The 14,602-nt window shown below is 36.1% G+C and overlaps 1 protein-coding gene across 1 annotated transcript; it reads left to right on the top strand.

Annotated features, from left to right (window-relative positions):
* The first annotated feature begins 10,182 nt into the window (after positions 1 to 10,182).
* Positions 10,183 to 12,094, top strand: LOC145958093 (uncharacterized). The gene is made up of 3 exons (XM_083074561.1): positions 10,183 to 10,608; positions 10,647 to 11,857; positions 12,013 to 12,094. The coding sequence occupies exons 1-3, from the start codon at positions 10,183 to 10,185 to the stop codon at positions 12,092 to 12,094; spliced, it is 1,719 nt and encodes a 572-aa protein (XP_082930687.1).
* The last annotated feature ends 2,508 nt before the right edge of the window (positions 12,095 to 14,602 follow it).

Raw genomic sequence — 14,602 nt, 5'->3', positions numbered from 1 at the left:
ATGTTATATATTAATAATACTTAAAATTATTATGATTATCAACTGCGAATTCAGCAACTGATAAGGCCTCTTGCGAATGCATTCTCCATCATCATATGTCGGCTTTCATGATTGGCGTTTATAATTAATATGATTGGCCTCTTGCGACATATTGGTTGTCGCTCTGTTACTTTTTTTTTTTTTTTTAATATTATCATTTATACACCTATCTATCTATTTATACAATATATATATCATTTATATCTAATAGGATGTGATCATTTATTTGTTTCCATCATATTAATTATAAAGAATAATTTTTTAAATATTACTCTCAATTCCCATAAGTTTATGTGCAAATTTATATATATATATATATATATATATATATATATATATATATATATATATAAAATAAAGTAAGAACAAGAAAATTTACTCTAAATTATTTTACTTACAAGTTATGTTATAATTTTTTATGGGTTATTGAATTTTTTTTTCATGGATCATCTTCAAGACTTCAACCTTTTTCCTCTAATGAAGAAACCCATCTTGAAGAAACTAGAACATGATCTAGTGGTCTTGAGCAGTAGTGCGTTTGTGTTGGAATTTCTTCTTTATCTTCATTGATTTGAAAAGGATAAAGGTTCACTATGACACACATGTTTACTCATATGTCTTTACTAATTTGTGAAAACCCTAAATTCATTCCTCTTGCTTTGTGTCCCATTTTGAATCCATCTTAATTCGCCCAAGTTATTTTTCCTTCTTGTTTTCATATTAAATGATCAACTTTCATGTTTGTTATGCTTGAATTGAGGAATACGTGACTTAGAAGTTCTTTTGTGTCTATTACTATTACAAGTGAGGCCAAATAGGATTCTAAACCATGGTCTTGTGTCAATTGTTATTACTTTAATTTGATTTACTTTGATTGCCATGAGTGTGAATTTGAATCGAATGCATTTTCATTCCACTTTGTTTTTTTTTAACAATAATCACCACAAAATTATAGTTTCTTGTGACATAGAAAAGTTGAATGAAATGCACTCTCATTTTCCAATAAAAGGTTCAAAATAGGGCATAGAGTAAGAAGAATAAACTCACATGTTTTTAATTTCACAATGAGTGAATCTGTGTGTTATAGTGAATTGCATATCATATAGTGAATATTTGCCCTTTTCGAATTGATGAAGATAACGAAAGAGTTCCAACAAAAGCACACACACTGCAACGCTTAGAGTTGCCATATCATGTTCATGTTTCTTCAATAAGGGTTTATTTGTTAGAGAAGATGGGTTAATTGGAGAAGGATTGGAGATGACCTATGAAAAAAAAAAGACTCAATAAACCATAAAAAAATCATGACCCTCAACTTGTAAGCAAATAACCGATGACAAATTTGTTTTATCCTTATGTGATAATAGTATAAATTAATATGAGGAAGACTTCACTTACTCTAAGAGTAAGTCTATCTAGATTTAGACTTACTCTACTTAATAAATCATGTTCTACACCAAATTTTAATGATTGAACCGTTGAATTAAAAGTTTTTAATATATAAATCAAGTCTGCAAAGTTGTAAAAATTTAAAAATTATTTGATAACTTGTTTCATTTTTCAAATTAATAGATAATCATAAAATTATTTTATAAGATTAAAATTAATGAAATAGAATATCAAATTTTTTTAAAAATTACATACTTGATCTATGCAAATAAAGATTTTTAATTCAATGGTTAGATTGTTGAAATTTGATGTAAACATGAGTTATTGACTAAAATTTAAGTAGACTTATTCTTGAAGTAAGTTGATCTCTCTTTAATTAATATATATATATATATATATATATATATATATGAGGGTTCAAACGACACCGGTGTAACTTTTTCTAAGTGTTACACTGTTCAATAACTTTAAATTAAATGTGAATTTTGTAAATCTAACCGTTAGATTGAAAATTCATATCATTTTATATGTGTATATCAAATTTTTTTAAAATTGAACAACAACTTGGGGTAATCAAAGTGTTCATATTTTAGTATATTTTGAAATAAATATATTACGTCAATTTTGTTTTATAAGAATGAAGTATCAAATCATCTTGGATTAATATAAAATTTTGTATATGTGATCTAAGAGTAAAGAAATTTCAATCTAACGGTTGAATTTACAAAATTCACATTTAATTTAAAGTTATCGAGCGGTGTAACACTTAGTAAAAGTTACACCGGTGTCATTTGAACCCTCCTCATATATATATATATATATATATATATATATATATATATATATATATATATATATATATATATATTAAAATTTGCACATAAACACGTGGGAGTTGAGAGTCATATTTAAAAAATTATCCTTTATAATTAATGTGATAGAGATAGACAAGTGGTCACATTATATTAGTCCAATTTAGGAAGTATACCAAAATATGTTAGTCAAAATCGGGCCCCACGGTGGGCGCCAAAATGCACATGCACGAAGGTACTCCGGTAATTTTGCTACTCCTGCTGGGTCTTCGTCTTCCATGATGTATCCTAGGGAAAGAGAGGGGTACCTGCAAAAGGCACTTCAATGCTTAAGTCAGTCTTCGGTCTCAGAGATATCAATGCTAATCAAATTGGTAATTATGAAAACGTACCTCTGTTTGTCACTAATCACACTTATTTATACTAACTTTAATAGGCTTAGGCCCATATGTAGGCCCATAAGAGAATTCATTAGTGTTTATCCGTAATAAACAGGTTAAGTAGGTTATTGTAATGAGCCAAGGACTCTTCGGTGTAGTCATATCGAGGACTCCTCAGTCCTTTCTTATATTTGACCTGGTACTCATATCCTTATCTAGTATACAAAACATGCATGAAAGTAATAGATATTGTAGGTAATCATAGAATGAGGTGTTAACATTACTTAATTTTATAAAATTCTAATTAACAATTTTGCAATTCAAAAAATTAAGAGATTAAAATAAAAATTAATAAATCATATTTAAATAAGATTCACTAAAGAAAAAAAAAATCAACTACAAATTTTTCCAAAAGCCTCGCAATTTCTAAATCCTCTACATGAACCTTTGAGATAATCTACATTATTAACGGATCGAATTTGTGAGAATGCTTATTAAGCGGTCTTCATTTTTTTTTTACACAATTAAGAACTCTTCTTGTTAATCAAATGGCGTTGGACTCTTACACCGGCAAAAAATAAATAAGCACCAATTACTTATTTAAGCAGTGGTGTGAAATTATTTATTATAAGATTCATTAGTAAAAAAAATTAAAGTTAATAGATTGGAGGGAAGAGTTAAATCATAAAATATAAGATAAGTGATATGTGATAGCAAGTCTCATTTAAAAATATAAAAAATAAAATATAGAAATTGAGATGACCTAAGTACTAAAAGCTTTAAATTAAAAATAAAAAATATATTATTTTATGATTTAAATATATTTTTAATTTCTATAAATTGAATAAATTTTGAATTTAGTTATCTTAAATTTGAAAGTTTAAGTATTAAAACAAACATTTTATCTTTTACAAAGATTTTATTTCCTATATTTTATAAAGTTTCTACAAAGATTTTGTAACTGGTAAATTGTAAGAACTTATTTAAAATAAAATTTTCCGTGGTAGGAGATGACAATTCAAACATTGACAAGTGACTAGCAAAGTGTTCAAGAAAATATCACAAGATTCGCAGCTTGCTCTATTAGTAGTGCACAAAACAACTATGAGGAAAAAAAATTCACTGAATCTTATTATATAAATTTATTAAATTATCTTTCAAGTTGATTTCCGGCGTGAACTATGCAAATACAAGACAAACTTATTCATATAAACTAATGGAGATGAAATGAGTTAAAACCAAACATTTGTGCCTACTTATTAAAGTTATAAACCACGCAAAATTTACTTATAGTTCACAAGTTAGAAACAATTATTGTATTGAATTTGGTTAAATAATAAATAGAATGTGATGAGAATAACAAAAATATAATGTTCAACTGTTATTCATTAATTAAAGGTTTTAAAGGTTTTTTATTTTTTTTATGTGAATGTAATGTTTATTTATACTTTATGTACTTTGTTTTTAAATGAGATATTTATTTTTTAAATTACACCAATACGCTCCAAACACTTGCTAACTTAAGCATCAGAGTTTTTTTTATAGGTACAATCACTGATCCAAAGATCGATGATCAAAGATACAATCACTGATCCAAAGATCGATGATCAAAGATTGAAGATCGAAAACTTTAGATAAGTACCACCAAGAAGACCAAAGACTTTGGACGAGTATTTTTTCTAACAGATACATTTGGCGCCCACCGTAGGGTAGAGAAGAACTTTCCTACAATCACTTGTGTTAAAAATTATTAAGAATGATAGGCAATGAGAAGACCTCATCTAAGTAAACACTCTTGAATGAAAGTTAAAACTCAAGTATAAAATTTTGGTAGACAAGTTCTCATTTGAGAAGTCGACATGTTCTCACTCGAGTAAAAACTCTTGGATGGATTTTTCCCAAATATAAAATCTTGCTCAACAAGTTCCCATCTGATAAACCAACAAGTTCTCATTTGAGTAAAAACTCTTAGATGAATTTTCCCAAGTATAGAATATTGGGCGCTGAATTCTCATTTAAGAAGTCAACATGTTCTCACTCGAGTAAAAACTCTCAGATGGATTTTTCGAAGTATAAAATTTTGGCCAATAAGTTTCATTTGAGAACTCAACATGTTGTCATTCAAGTAAAAACTCTCAAATGGATTTTCTAAGTATAAAATCTTGGCCGACAAGTTCTCATATGAGAAATCGACAAGTTTCTATTCGAGAAGTCGACAAGTTCTCATGTGAGTAAAAACTCTCAGATAGATTTTCTCAAGTATAGAATCTTGGCCGACAAGTTTCCATCTGAGAAGCCAATAGGTTGTCACCTGAGTAAAACCTCTCAAATGTATTTTTCCAAGTATAAAATCTTGGCCACAAGTTCTTATTTGGACAACAAGTTCTCATCCAAGATTTTTTTTAAGTATAAAATATTGGTCGACAAGTTCTTATTCAAGAAGCTGATATGTTATCATCCAAGTAAAAAGTCTCGAATGGATTTCTTAAATATAAAATCTTGGCCAACAAGTTCTCATCCAAGTCGACAAGTTATCATCCAAGTAAAAATTCTTAGATGAATTTTTCCTATAATCTCGATTGATAAGTTTTCATATGAGAAATTGACATGTTGTCATTTGAGTAAAAATTATCAGATGGATTTTCCCAAATATAAATCTTAGCTGACAAGTTCTCATATGAGAAGCCGATAAGTTCTCATATGAGAAATCGACATGTTCTCATTTGAATAAAAACTCTTTGATGAATTTTTCCCAAGTATAAAATCTTGGTTGACAAGTTTCCATCTGAGAAGCCGACATGTTTTCACCTGAGTAAAAACTCTTGGATGGATTTTTTCAAGTATAAAACCTTGGCCGACAAATTCTCATTTGTATAAAAAAAAACTCCCAAATGGATTTTTGGTTAAAGTGTTTATGTATGCACTTGAAACAATTAAGCCTCTTCTTACATAAATTGAAGGTTTGGGGGGGGGGGGGGGGCTTATGTACAAGATACAACCAAATAATAATTGAAATATGAGGAGAAGAGCAAAACATAATGCTTAATGGTGTTTGGATGAGGAATTTATATAGGGTAATTCATTTATTTGAAGAATTTCAAATTCTTTGAGGTGAAATGCTTTGTTTGGATGAGAAATTTACAAAGAATTTGAAATCCAAGTATTTGTGAAATTTCTTAAAATAGTAGAATTTCAAATTCTCCTAAAATGGGAGAATTTGAAATTCCTCATATTTATTTTTCTTATTTCACCTATATATTTTATCTTATCTCTTCATTCTTTTAATTATTGAATATTCAAAAATATTTTTAAAATTATTAAATACTATCTTATATTAATTTTTAAAATTATTAAATATTATCTAATATTAATTTTTAAAATTATTAAATATTTAAAAACGGATTAATATTTATTTTTATAAAATTTAATTTAAAAATCTCAACATATAAATATATTTTTAAAATCAATTTTATTATGATAGAATCAAATTATCATATTCAACCTAACAATTTAAAATTTAAAAAATTTGAATTGACTCATCCAAACAAAATATTTTAAGAATGATAGAAATTGAAATCAAAGTAATTCAAATACCAAGAATTTAAAATTCCTTGAATTTGTAAAATTCCTCATCCAAAAACACTATAATTGTTACTCGTTAATTATAGATTTTAAATACTCTTTATTATTCTCACACGAACAGTAACATATCCTCTACTATTTATATTTCTGCACTTCATCTCCTCAAAGTGGATGTTCATTTTTGAGATTACACTCATACACTCTAAATACCAGCTAACTTAAACATTAAAATCTCTTTTGCAAATATAATCACCAATCTAAAGACTGAAAACTTTGGACAAATACCACCAATCCAAAGATTGAGGACCAAGAACCAAAGATCGAAGATCAAAAACTTTAAACGAGTACTTTTTTAGCAAGTACAATTATATTTTAGGTATTTAATTGAACTCGAAAGTATCATTACCTTGACTTAGGGGGGTGTATTGGATTAGGATTTCAAAGGACTTTTTTAGTTAAAAAAAATCCTGCAGATTTTAAAAGACTTTGCAGGATTTTCATGACTTTTAAGATTTTGAAGGATTCTACAATACTTAAAATCAAGATTTTAATGGATTCTGCAAGACTTTTAAATCAGGATTTTAATGGATTCTGTGGGATTTTGTGGAGTTTTGACATTTGATAAGATTTAAAAAAAAATTCATACATTCAAATTTAAAAAGAGTCAAAGACAAAAAAAAAAAATAATAATGTCTAGATAAATAATAATAATAATAATTCTTCATAATATCCTATCCTCTTTTTATAACATCCAGTATTAATTGTAACAATTCATCGGAATCCTCCTTGGTCCAAGCTTCATAGTTTTCTTTCTCTTTTCCTTTTTCTTTACTATTTCCTTGTGAATCTCCCATTTGAATTACTAAAACAATATATGTTGAATAGTTATATAAATAATTATGGATAAGGGACAAAATCAATACAATTATATTATTATTTTTAGAAGCACACCAATCATACAAGATCGAATATATCTTGGCTATCCAAATGGATCAAATACCTCAGTCATTATAAAAAATATGTAAAAACGGAAATATAGAAACATAAGATAATTTTTTATATAAAAAAAATCAGTATATTCGATACTGAGAAAATATTTAGATATATAATTTTTTTTATATAAACGAAAGTATTTAGATATAGAGAATATATATATAATATATATATTATTTTAGTTATATATTATATGATAAATTTTAACGATATTTATAAATGTAAATTATTCTAACAAATATTTTAACAATATTTCCTTTTTTTAAAAATAAGCTAATGAAGGCATAAATCCTAAACCCTAAAAAATTAGATACTGCAATGTCTTATGTTAATTTTTTTTTTTTAAAATATAAAAAAATCTTAATTTCACAATATAAAAAAAATTCATAGTAAAAAAAATAATAATTGTTGAGTCATAAAAGGAGGAGGGATAAGAGTAGGCATGGAAACGGGGTGGGGCGGGGGCGGGTTTTACGTTCCCCGCCCTCGCCCCCGCAAATTTAAACCGCCCCCGCCCCCGCCCTCGATACCCGCTGGGATAAAATTTGGGTCCCCATCCCTGCCCCCGGCAGGGTTCGGGTTTCCCCGCCCCGCCCCCGCCCCCGCACCTATTTTTTTTTTCTTCTTTTTTTCTTTTAAATAAATATGAACAATTAAAAAAAATAAAAGAAAAGTAAAATAATATAAATTTTTACATATAAATATTTATAATTTTGGTTTATATATATATATATAAATAATTTTTTAATTATATTATTAAGCGGGGCGGGAGCGGGGGCGGGGGGCGGGGGCGGGGTGGGTATTAACATCCTCGCCCCCGCCCCCGCCCTTGATTTTATCAATCGGGGAAAACCCGAACCCGAACCCGAACCCGATAAACACGGATTTTTCCCATTCCAATCGGGGCGAGTTCGGGCGAGTACCCACGGGGGAGGGTTAGATTGCCATGCCTAGATAAGAGTAACAAATTCAAGGGAATGAGAAAGTTCGCAGTTTTTATGCTGAGAGGGTTCTTCCCCAACTAAGATCCATTTTCATCTCATTCTACTCACAGAAACCCTAACAAATTCATCTTATATATATATATATATTGTAGAGATTATGATATCAATTTCATCTTTTACCTTTTTCTTTTCTTGACGAGTGTTATAAAAAAAATTACTACTTAAAAGTTAAAATTTCAAGCATTTTTTTTGTGTTATATAAAGGAACAAATTCAACTACATAGAATAAAATAAAGCAAGTCAATTAAAGAGAACGAATAGAAAAATAGAGCAAGTCAATGACACTATCATTTACATATTAGAGTTTTACAAAATAGGGGAATGGGATGAGAACAGTACTACAATATTATATATGAGCAATGAACAATAGTATAGTATTATTAGTAGAGAAAAAATGGAGAAGACAGGAGCATAGAAAAAAAAAAAGATGCAAAACTCACTTGAAAATTCTTGAAACACTTGAAAAATCACTTCAAACAATCCTTCAAAGTTCGATGGGTTTGGATGGGATTGTTTTATGAATCTGATATTTATAGATAACACTAGAAAGTCCTTCAAAATCCCTCTCACACAACAATCCTTTAAAATCCTTATATTTTTGAATACCAATGGATTGTTTTTAAGTTGAAAAAAATCTCAAATGAATACCGGTAGATTTTAATGGACTCTTTAAAAAATATTGAAAATCCAGATTGAATACCACTGGATTGTTTTTTAGTGACATAAAATCCTGATTGAATACCAATGAACTTTTTTACTCAAAAAAAGTCTTTTAAAATCCTACGAAATCCTAAACCAATACACCCCTTAGTTTGTTGTAGAAAAAATTGTATCCCACATTCCAATAGATGAATAACAACTTTTAAAGGAGATAGGAAATATGTGAAAAAATTAAAATCTTTAGGAAAGACCATTGATAATGCAAAAAAGGGGAGGGGGGGAGGGCGAAGGGGAGAAGAAAAAATCTTATTCTGTCATTTTAATATTGAAAAAAAAAAATGTTGTTACAATACCCTTTGTAACCCTAAAATCTAATAGAAAAGAAATCAATACCTTTTTGAAATTGGATGAAGATTATCAAAAGTCATGAGTGGACAAGGAGAGGCATCGTGTTCAACAACAATAGTTGTGAGGAGGCGAAATTGAAAAAAAGAAAAAGAAAAAAGAGAGAGAAGATATAAATATGGGAGAGGAAGAAAGAAATATGAAATAGCAGGAATTTGATAGAGAAAAATAAAATAAAAAATACAAAAAGGAAGCAAGGAAAAGTTGGAGCAATAAAATATTTTACCAAGTACATGTGTACAACAAAGGTGTTTCTTTTTCTATACAGAATAGATGATTAAAACAAAATTTCACAATCAGATAAATGATAAAAATATATTTTATTCTACAACATTTTAATTTCAAAATTTAATTTTGTACTGACCGTACTACGTAACCGAGCTCCAAGCTCGGCACCACAACGCAAGCCGACCTCGGACGCGCGTCGCGTGACATCAGCTCGGTATGTAGGTGAATCATAACTGATCCCCGAGGATCTCGCCCTAGACGAGATCCGTTATCTAATCATGTTACACTTCATCTCAGGCCCAAGGCCCAAAGCAACCCTAAATCACACCAAGGTACGTGCATTACATATACGAGACTACTACTCATACAAACCCTAACTTTAGCATCGAAGTCTCTTTTGCAGGTACCACCCCCATCTTGGAACACCAGTGTACCCGTGAAGGAGGCTCACCGATCTTACCTGGCGAATCACCTCTACGGTAGATTTTCGGTAAGAACATTTGGCGCCCACCGTGGGGCCGATCAAGACAGCTCTTATCGGCCACTTGTATGGTTTTCACCAGAAGCCATAGTAGACGCACAACAGACGACACAAACCACGCAACCACCATGGATAACGAAGCAGCGTTGAGGAGACTAATCGATCAGGTCGAACAGATCCGGCAATAGCACGATGCTGACCTGCGCAATATGCGTGCTCAGAACGAAACCGACCTAGCGGCGATGAGAACTGCCAATGAAGCGGACCTAACGGCATTACGCGCCGAGAACGAGCGCATTCGCGCTCAACTCCCTCGACGCCGCTCTGATCACTCTCCTCACGAGAGCAACATCCATGAAGACGAGGCACACTCGGCCTCTCAATCCCGGACCGCGACTAGGGCACCGACTTCACAACCCGCCACGCACCGATCTCATGTATCGACGCACAAGTCGGGCCCAGACGCCAGCAGAGCATCCACTCATGCCACAGAAGGCCAAGAAACCTTCCGCCGACATCCTTTTGTGGACGGCATCATGGAGACCCCACTCCCTCGTGGATGGAAACCTCTCCACCTCGACCGCTATGACGGCACGACGGACCCCGATGAGCACATTGACCTGTACACCACCCAGGTAAACCTCTACACTAACAGTGACGCTATCCTGTATAGGGTTTTTCCGACCTCGCTCAAAGGAGCCGCACTCCACTGGTGTACACCCAGCTACCCGCCGGATCCATCGACAGTTTCAGCACCCTGGTCCGGCGATTCATGGCGCAGTACGGCACAAGCCGACCTCATCACACAACCTCGACCGCCTTGGCCAACCTCAGGCAGAATGACGATGAACCTCTACGAACCTTCATGGAACGCTTCTCCAGCATCTCGGTGCGGATCCAGAACTTGAACCCTGAGTTCGCCCTGCACTCCATGCTCATGGCTCTGAAAGTCAGCCCCTTCGTCGACAGCCTATGCCGAAAAGGTCCAGCAAAGTCAGAACAAGGGCATAAGGACAAAATCAAAGTCAACAACGACAACCAATTCAAGAAGTCGACTAAAGCAAATAGAAGGGGGAGATACGACTTCTACACTCCCCTGAACGTGCCTAGGGTACACATCCTAGAGGAAGCCAGCAACAACAATCTGCTCGCCCTCCCACCGCCGGGTCACACTCCCAACAGCGGCGACAAGTCTAAGCACTGCCGGTACCACAGGAACCATGGTCACACCACGGAAGAATGTCGCACACTCCGGGATCGCATCGAGGAGCTCATTCAAGCGGGCCACCTCGGCCAATACATCCAGCGACAGCAGGGTAATAGAGGCGGCTATGGAGGTCGAGGACGCGGCAGAGGTCGAGGTTCAGGAGCTCGCACTAAGTCACACCCGGGCTCCCAGCAAAATGCTGGCAGTGCAGTACAAGCCGAAATAAGCCAAGAGACAGAGTCGGCCCCCTTACGGGGAGTAATCAACACAATAGCAGGTGGCTTTGCTGGAGGAGGCGCCAGCAGCTCGGCCCGAAAAAGACACCTGCGAAGCATCAACTGCGTCCACTCTACCACCCCAGCCCTCCACCAAAGCTCACCGTCGATCTCCTTCTCCGACGAAGACTATGCCGGCGTCAGCCCTAACCAAGATGACCCCATGGTCATTGTTGTGGAAATAGCCAACTGGAAAGTGCAGAAAACACTCATTGACCAGGGAAGCTCAGCCGACGTCCTGTACTGGCCTACGTTCCTCAAGCTAGACGTTCCCCACTCTCTCATTCAACCTCACATGGAGCCCCTCGTCGACTTCGCAGGAGAGCGAGTTCACACTTGGGGGTACGTAGACTTGCTGACGACTTTCAGAACGCCACCGGATACAAGGCGGGTCACGGTCCGGTACCTCCTCGTGGAAGCCAACACTTCCTACAACATCATCATCGGGAGGCCAACCTTGAATCAACTCGGGGCAGTAGTGTCAACCCCACACCTCACCATGAAATTCCCGGGCAAGGACGGTAAAATTATCTCCGTCAAAGCTAATCAGAAAACAGCTCGGCAATGCTATGTCGAAAGCCTGAAGATCTCCTCGTCGAGCAAGCAAAGCGAGGGGAAACCCCCACCATAGCTCCTTAAGTTTTCAAGTCTTCTTTATCTTTCAGTATGAACAAATTTGTGCACTCTTTTCCCGCCTCAGCCTTTGACTGAGAGGGTTTTTAACGAGGCACATAGACACCATAAATAATATTACTCCTTTCGCTCATCTCATATTCTTAATTTCCTGTTTATCTAAAGGACGAAAACGAACTCTAAGCGCGCAAATGCCTAAACCCGAGGTCGAATACGAACCCTGACGCTCTTGTTAAAGGTGTATTTCGATCCTTAACTAAATAACCTATCTCAAATTTGAGGTCGAGTCCGAACCTCGACATTCCGAGGTCGAATACGAACCCCGACGCTCTTGTTAAAGGTTGAGTTCGAACCTTAACTAAATAACCCATCTCAAATTTGAGGTCGAGTCCGAACCTCGACATTCCGAGGTCGAATACGAACCACGACGCTCTTGTTAAAGGTCGAGTTCGAACCTTAACTAAATAACCTATCTCAAATTTGAGGTCGAGTCCGAACCTTGACATTCCGAGGTCGAATACGAACCCCGACGCTCTTGTTAAAGGTCGAGTTCGAACCTTAACTAAATAACCTATCTCAAATTTGAGGTCGAGTCCGAACCTCGACATTCCGAGGTCGAATACGAACCCCGACGCTCTTGTTAAAGGTCAAGTCCGAACCTCGACATTCCGAGGTCGAATACGAACCTCGACGCCCTTGTTAAAGGTCGACTTCGCACCTTACTTAAATAACCTATCTCAAATTTGAGGTCGAGTCCGAACCTCGACATTCCGAGGTCGAATACGAACCCCGATGCTCTCGTTAAAGGTCAAGTTCGAATCTTAATCAAATAGTCTATTTCAAATTTGACGGCCAGTCCGAACCTCGACATTCCGAGGTCGAACACGAACCTTGACGCCCTCGTTAAAGGTCGAGTTTGAGCCCTAATTAAAATAACCTGTTCTAAGGTCGAGCTCGAACCTCGACTTTCCGAGAAGGAATACGAGCCTCGGCGAGTCCAAACCTCGTCATCTATGAACCTTAAGTACGCAACATCTGAGGTCACGTCCGAACCTCGATGTTCACACCTAAGGGCAAGTCCGAACTTTAACACGCCTGCTTAGGGTCGAGTTTGAACCTTAATTAAATCGTATACCTCAAAATTTGAGGTCGAGTATGAACCGCATATCCGAGGTCGAGTACGAACCTCGATGAGACACGCACCACTCTAAATCTAAGGTTGAGTCCGAACCTTAACCAAACCAATTTGCCTATATCCGAGGTCGAATACGAACCTCGACACTTCCGTTAAAGGCCGAGTATGAGCCGCATACCTGAGGTCGAATTCTTACCTTGGCAAAATACACATGACCCTAAACTTAAGGTCGAATACGAACCTCCTATCCAAGGTCGAGTTCAAACCCTCACAACAGAACAAGAATACAAGGTCAAATTCGAACCTTAGCATAGTTTATTCTACTTCGATTTAAGGTCAAATCCGAACCTCGGCACTGATAACTTAAAAGGTCGAATTCAAACCTCGGCACTAGTAAATAAAGATCGAAGTCGAACCTTCATGAAAAATTCACCTAACGAAAAACCGAGGTCGACAACTTATCTCAACATGGGCAACTCAAAGCAAAGTACCGCCACATATAAAAGCGTAGAACAAACACCAAACGTGCCCAAAAACGCGCAAAGCAGCAAAAATCAAACGCAAAACACATAAGGGCAACAAAAAATATATACATATACGGGCTAAGTTCCTAGAGTCCAACACTTGAGTTCAAATCAGAAAATTAAAGCAAATTAAACTAAGCTATCACAAAATTGACTTACGCAGAGGCGTTCTCGCTGGAGCTGTCCTCGACGTCATTTTCCTTGACAAGCTTCCCAAAGCGGATGACTTTCTCCACATGCATGGAGGAAAAATCAAACCCGGGAGTGAGGAGCCGTGCCTGGCGAGCGGCCTTCTGAAAGCCCCTTTTGTGCTCCACCACCACGGAGCGCTCGACCTCCGCGAGCCTCCCCTCCACGGCCGCTTTCTCCGCCGTCAGTTCCGTCAGTTCCGCCAACTCCGCCCTCAAGGAGGCGATCTCATCTTCTCGGCCACCAAGAACGACCTCGTTGCGAAGGCGCTCCTCAGCCGCTGCCGCCAACTCCCCTTTGAGGGAGGTCACAACATCTTCTAGAGCCTGCACCTGGCCACGAGAAGACGTTACCTCATCTTCTAAGGAGCGAGCGCGACCTCGAGAGAAGGCGAAGAGCTCCTACAGCTCCTCCACCTGAGAGGCATAAGTCTCGTTAGACCGCAAGGCGATCTCGAGAGACTTCTGGGCCCTTACAAGGTCGCCCCGTGCAGATCGGAGCTCGGCCTCCCGCCGCTTCGCCTCATCAAGAGCAGCGCTGAGAACCTTGTTCTCCTCCCTCAGAATCTTATTCGCATCCTTCCAAGGTTGAAGCCAGCTCCTCTTGCTGCTTGGCCAAGTCCTCCTGCTGCTGGGCCCACCTCGATTTCCAGTGGCCTAGGATGCC

The sequence above is a fragment of the Cajanus cajan genome, chromosome 5 (assembly GCF_000230855.2).
Source record: "Cajanus cajan strain Asha chromosome 5, NIPB_CcT2T_4, whole genome shotgun sequence".
Classification (NCBI taxonomy): domain Eukaryota; kingdom Viridiplantae; phylum Streptophyta; class Magnoliopsida; order Fabales; family Fabaceae; genus Cajanus; species Cajanus cajan.
Note: the sequence above shows the minus strand (reverse complement) of the source record. Positions and strands in the feature narration are given on the sequence as shown.

Coding starts and splice junctions, on each gene's coding strand:
- LOC145958093 (XM_083074561.1), top strand. CDS start 10,183: ATGCGTGCTCAGAACGAAACCGACCTAGCGGCGATGAGAACTGCCAAT. Junction 10,609..10,646: donor TTGACCTGTACACCACCCAG/GTAAACCTCTAC, acceptor TATCCTGTATAG/GGTTTTTCCGACCTCGCTCA. Junction 11,858..12,012: donor ACAAGGCGGGTCACGGTCCG/GTACCTCCTCGT, acceptor ATCAGAAAACAG/CTCGGCAATGCTATGTCGAA.